Source organism: Myotis daubentonii, chromosome 3, assembly GCF_963259705.1.
Source record: "Myotis daubentonii chromosome 3, mMyoDau2.1, whole genome shotgun sequence".
Classification (NCBI taxonomy): Eukaryota; Metazoa; Chordata; class Mammalia; order Chiroptera; family Vespertilionidae; genus Myotis; species Myotis daubentonii.
This window is the reverse complement of record NC_081842.1, coordinates 219,965,197-219,971,253: the sequence shown is the minus strand read 5'-3', so window position 1 is coordinate 219,971,253 and position 6,057 is coordinate 219,965,197. Positions and strand designations below refer to the sequence as shown.

Here is a 6,057-nt window from a genome sequence, read left to right as displayed (position 1 = left end):
TGAGGGCTCAGGCTGCAGATGGGGCGGAGGGGGCTCAGGTGGTGCAACAAGGAGGGGCCACTCACTCATGTATACCCACTTTCCCATCGGCAGGCAGATGTACCGGGAGTGGAGGAAACAGAAGGGGGTGCAGAAGTTTGGGTGCACTGACCAGTCAGTTCCTGGTCTGACCCCAGACCTCCATCCACACGCTGGTCTTGGTGCCTCAGCTGAGGATGAGTGGGCAGTGGGTCTGTGAGGGAAAGCAAAATGGTTGCCAGTGGTCAGCCGCATGCCCGGTAGGAGGTGAGTGGCGGTGATGTGTCCCCTCACTCTCAGCCCCTCCTTTGCAGAAGGTGCTGGTGCAAGCTGTGACCCAGCTCGCCCTGCAGAGACTGGTCAGGGAGATGCCCTGCCGGTGGCATCTCAGAGGGGCAGGGATTGGGGTCTGGCTGCTGGGTTGGGATCCGAGGCTACCTCCCGCCTGTCCACAATGACACACCAGAGAAGACCAGCCTGGCTCAACAGCTACGACCACAGCCACAGCCTCCAGGTTTCCCAGCTTCCCCTCCTAATTCTCCCGGTGCAAGGATGACATGCTGACCGGCACAGAGGTGTGGGCTGGTCACCAGGGGACAAGCCACCCTCATTCCTGCTCTCCAAGGCACTGAGGTGGCCAGGAGGTAGCAGGTCCTCTCCCCAGACTTGCTCCTCACAGGAAACAGGATGTGCTCAAGGGCCCATCCTTCCCTTCTCCTCCCCACCCCCTCCAATCCATCCCTCACCCAGACTAGGTCCAGCCCACCTTCTTGCCCCACACCTTGGCGCAGATACCGTTTGTACTGGATGTGAAACAGCTGGGTGACATCAGGAGTGTTACTTGGCTTTTCTGTGTCTCACCTTTGTCACCTATAAAATGGGAAAGATAAGGAAATAATACTGAATGGTCAAACGAACTAAGGCGTATAAAGCAGCAATCAGTAATCAATAGAAGTGATTGTTATTCACAGAACACAAACCCTCCCACCTCCGTTACCAACGCCTCACACCACAAACCCAGGCCTCACACCCCGTAGATGCAGAGGAGCCCCCCCCCCCAACACACACTGATGCCCACCACCCGCAGGCACTGGGCAAACCACACACTTGCCGAGGAAGTGGGGGGGGCCCCAATCTCCGATCTCCTCCTCTGCCAGGAGCCCACTCCGGATCTGGGCCGCCACCGCCCCACGTGGAGTCACAGACTCCAGCAGCGGGCCCCAGATAGTAACTCCCTCAACAAAGGCGCTTTTCGTGCGCGCGGCTCTGGCTAGCCCGCCCCCACGATAGGTCTCCCTTCCTCCTACCCTCAACCTCTCAGGGGGTGCAGCCCGGTCCCGCCGCCTCCTTGTGAGCCCGGTCGGCCTTCACGCACCCCCTGTTGGAGCCCGCGCCCGCCCGCCCGCCGCGCCGGGGCCTTTTAAATGGGCCAAGTTGTGGCGGCGGCGGCGGAGGCGGCGGCGGGAGTCTCCCAAGTCCCCGCCAGGCGGGCGCGCGCCAGTCTACGCGGGTGCGCAGCCCGGGCGGCGGAGCCGGGCGGGGCGGGGCGGGGCGGGGCGGGGGCCTGGGACCCCCGGGAGGGGTGGGGCGCGGGGCCCGAGACTTCAGGACTCCTCTCCGCCCCGCTCCGCCCGGAGGGCAGACCGGCGAGCGGCGGTGGGGGCGGGGCCGCCCCAGGGGGCGCGGGCGCAGGTGGCCCGGCGCCCGGTGGAGCCCCAGGGTCCTGGAGCTGCGGCGGTCGGCACGTCGATCCGGGATCGATAGCAGCTCCGGCAGCACCATGTCTCCGTTAGCCGAGGCCCTGCCAGCCAGCTGGGCAGCTGTCCGAGGTGGCCCGGCGGGAGGCGCGGCGGCTGCCGGCGCCGGGGCGCAGTAGCGGGCAGGGCAGGCGCACGCACGGCCAGGCGCCTCCCGGGTCCCCCTCCCGCCAACGAGACCCTACTCCAGGCCGGGAACAAGTTGCGCCGGCGGCGGGAGCCAGGCTGCAGGACCACTGGCCCGCCATGCCGGCGGTCAAAAAGGAGCTCGCGGGTCGCGAAGACCTGGCCCTGGCTCTGGCCAACTTCCACCCGACCCTGGCGGCTCTGCCGCTGCCGCCGCTCCCCGGCTACTTGGCGCCACTGCCCGCCGTGGCCGCCCTGCCCCCAGCCGCCTCGCTACCTGCCACGGCCGCCGGCTACGAGGGTCTGCTGGCTCCGCCGCTCCGCACCCCGCGCGCCTACCTGAGCCTGAACGAGGCCGCCCCACACCTCCACCTGCCCCGGGACCCTCTGGCCCTCGAGCGCTTCTCGGCCACTGCGGCCGCGGCACCGGATTTCCAGCCGCTGCTGGACAACGGCGAGCCGTGCATCGAGGTGGAGTGCGGCGCCAACCGCGCTCTGCTCTACGTGCGCAAACTCTGCCAGGGCAGCAAGGGTCCATCCATCCGCCACCGCGGCGAGTGGCTCACCCCCAACGAATTCCAGTTCGTCAGCGGCCGCGAGACGGCCAAGGACTGGAAGCGCAGCATCCGCCACAAAGGTGCGCCCGCAGCGGGGACCCGGGCCGCCCGGTGCCTGACCTCCGCTCCCCGAGGATCCGTGGGTCCGGACCCCACTCATCCGCCATCTGGGGAAACTCCGTCACCGCCCAGAGAGGGCGCTGTGGCTCCGGGGCTGCCGCAGGGACACTCCTCCCCCCGACCCCCACCCCCCGCTTTGCACCGTCTCCTCCGTGGGCCCGGGCAGGGCGTCCTCGGCCTCCGCCGTCCGCCCGGCTCCCGCTGCGCACTAGCCAGCTGCTCCTGACGCTCCGGGGGTCTTGGCAGGATTGCGGGGCCTCGGGACGCAGGGAAGTTACGGGAGAGCAGGCGGGAGGAGGGCTGGGCAGGATACTCGCCCTCACCCGGACCCCGGGGACCCCGGAGCCACGGGTTCTGGCGGGAGTGGAGGGCACACGTGCGGCCGAGGTGTGGGTGCGAGCGCTGGAGAGAGGGCGAGGCGTGGGGCTGGAGCAGGCAGGTGGGGGCCGCGGGGCCGCGCGTCCGGTCGGGGGCGCGCGCGGAGCCGGAGCGGCGTCGAAGCTGGGAGCAGCCTGTTGGGCTCCGGCAGGATTCAGGCTCTTCGGGCGTGACCGGCGGGCGCCTAAGGGGCAGCCAGGAGAACTGCGGTGAGCTGGGGTGGGGGTAGTTAGAAAGTTAGGGACACAGTAGCGTTCGACTTTGGGGTTCGCGAGTCCACAGTGGCCCCCCTCTTCCCGCTACGGGGTCAGGCGCAGCCCAGGTCCTGACTGTGCCCTCCTGGGGTCCCGCAGCCCGGCTCGGCTCGGAGAGGGTGAAGCTGGAGGAGGGGCGCGGGAGGGAGGAGGCCGCCCTCGGTCGGGGAGGGCGCTCGCCCGGGTCTTCAGTTTCTGAGCCCTGGAAATCCCCGCGGGACCCACGAGGATGGGGTGGGCGGCAGGGCTGGTGGTGGGTTTGGAAGTTGGACTGAGGTGGGTGCGCATATTCGTGCCGGGAGGGGGCCCAGCCCTGCTGCTGACTGCACCCCGGAAGTGCCGCCCACGCCCTCACCGGCCCTGCCTGCCTCTCCTCACAGGGAAGAGTCTGAAGACGCTGATGTCCAAGGGGATTCTGCAGGTGCACCCCCCAATCTGCGACTGCCCGGGCTGTCGGATCTCCTCCCCGGTGGTGAGATGGGGGAGAAAGTGGGGCTACGGGGTCCTTCTTTCTTTCCGGGGGAGCATGTGCTTATTTTGTAGGATCCAGAATCCTAACCTCACTCTGCCAGTGTGCAGGAGGGAGCCCCCGGGCAAATAGGGGCGACATTGCTTGGGGTGGGAATCCTGGGCACCTGGAGCCCCCACCCCTTTGGATCCTGAAGCTTTTCTTTGGGAGTCTTGGAGCTGCTTCTCCCAAGTCCTGAGAACACTCAGGGTGTGAAGTTTCCTCTGGAGAGTCTCTTCCAACTGGCTTGGAGATCGTGCCCTCAGCAGTCTGGGGGTCACCATGTCACCTGGCCAGCTCGGAAGAGGAGCTGGTCCTTGGTAATGCTCGTTCTGGGGTGGCAGTGCCGGCCCCCCGATGTGTGTCTGGGGTGGTTACAGGCTTGGATGTGAATGATGTGCCTCTTTGGGTACCCACAGCTGAGCCCTGCAGGGCAAGACCTTGGGCGTGCAAGACTGCCTAGGGCAGCTCGGTGCCGCGTGGGCCCTTGGTAACCAGAACTGAGGCTGGTGTGGGGCCCCCAGCCAGTGTAGACATGGCCTAGGGGAGCCGAGCAAAGGTGCTGTGCCTGCCCCAGCACATGTCCTCCAGGCAGCAGCGGGTGGAGCGTTGATCTGGAAAGGAAATTGCATCTCAAGAAGGACCAATTTTGAGCCCCTGGGGAGAGCCGATTAGAGCCCTGGCCGCGTGGTGGGTGGTTGTGCTGCTCTTACTGGCACCACCCAGCAGCCCCTCGCGCAGGAAGGGGTGAGAGAGGCAGAGGGTCCCTGGCCTTTACCTTTGGCACAGCTGTCCGTTGGGGGAGGGAGGAGACGTCCTGGGTTCTTCTTGGCCCCTGGCGGCAGGGAATCTGGAGAAACTAGGAAGTCACAGACACAACTGTGAAGGCAGCACCAGGTCAGACGCACGCGCTGGGCAGGGGGGAGGGACTCACTGCATGTCCACCGCACACCTTGTCTGACATGAGCTCATCACCCACAGGCGTGCCCACACCAAAGACAGTGCGTGCACAGGTAGCCCACCTCCTGCCGTGGCCTCCGTACCTTCCTGGGGCCAGAGACCAAGCTCGAGCTCCACTTCTGCACCCTCTCAAGCAGCTGGTGCAGAGGAGGGGTCCTCGCCTCCTCGCCAGCCTTTCTGTTCAGGTGGGAGGAGCCCTGCCTTCCCACAGGAGTGGGGGGCAGGTGGCCTGAGCCCAGGACCAGTTCCTATGGCCGTGGCTTGGACGGTGGTTCGGACAGGGATGGGGACACAGTTTAGGCTGCCTGCCTGTCCAGGGCTCCCAGGCTCCTGCTTTGCATGAGTGATGGCTCAGACCTGGGCTTGCCCCTCCTGAGCCGGGTCCCTCCCAGGCCTGGCACTGTACCCGCCCCTAAGGAGCCCCATGGACTTCCTGTCTTTCCAGCCCCCACTTTTGCACACAGACTGGGTTCCCCCACAGCCAGCTCCACAGGTGTACGTACACCGCAGTCACAGATACTCAAGGGGCAGAATTTGGGTCTGTGGCACAGGGATCATGCAGCCACACCAGCGGCCACACTTGATGCCTGAGGAGCCAGTATTTGGCTAGGGGAGGAGGCTCAGCACCCAGTTTTCAAATCTGTGCTGCTAAGCGGGGATGAGTGGCTGAGGCTTCCAGTGCGTGGAAGGCATGCATGTCCCCTGTACTTGGCCGGGGTCAGGACTGCCCATCCTGTGTCTGTCTCTGAGCCCCCCTCCCATGGGAGCACCCACAGGAGCCACCCTAAGCCAGCATAGCTGGTCTGGCCTCATCGCAGGCAGTCGTCTTCACCCGCCATTTCCCTATCCTACGGGTGAGACGCAGAGGGCACGCCTTTCTTTTCCTTAGATGGGTTTGATTCAGCAGGAAAGGCGGTCCTGGTGCTTGGCCTACAGCAGGCTAGAGAAGGGCAGAGCTGAGCGGGACCTCCCAGCAGAGCTGCACTCCAGACAGGCGGGGAGCTGTTCCAAACTCCCACTCCCACTGACTGGCACGTGCAGGCATGGGGACCAGACAGTGGTCACCTGTGCAGCCTCACTCATGCTCTGCTGTTGCTGGTGACGAGCTGGGCTGGGGTTAGGGTCAGAGAGGGGCCATGGAGCAGGCCCTGTCTTGCAGGCTATTCGCAGACTGACCCCCCACCCCAACCCTGTGCCGGCCCCTGGCTGCCCAGTCTGTCTCACTGAGTGCCGCAGAGGGGACTGGAGGGTAGACTCCTGAGGGCAGGTGTGGAGGAGACCAGGGTGCCTGGGGGTGGGGGTGCTATGTGTCTGGAGGTGATGGTGGACTAAAGAGAACCTTTACTCTGAGGACAGGACTGATGGCTGCAGAGCTGGTC

General features: G+C 65.7%; 1 protein-coding gene across 2 annotated transcripts in view; it reads left to right on the top strand.

The window, feature by feature from the left end:
* The first annotated feature begins 1,556 nt into the window (after positions 1–1,556).
* SAMD11 (sterile alpha motif domain containing 11) overlaps positions 1,557–6,057 on the top strand; it is an 18,606-nt gene continuing 14,105 nt past the window's right edge. Inside the window, exons 1-2 of one of the 2 annotated variants that reach the window (XM_059691645.1) lie at positions 1,557–2,538; positions 3,591–3,682. In XM_059691645.1, coding sequence (XP_059547628.1) covers positions 2,022–2,538; positions 3,591–3,682 — 609 coding nt within the window. In that variant the 5' untranslated portion in view covers positions 1,557–2,021. The remainder of the gene's footprint in view (positions 2,539–3,590; positions 3,683–6,057) is intronic. The other variant, XM_059691646.1, reaches the window with a different exon arrangement.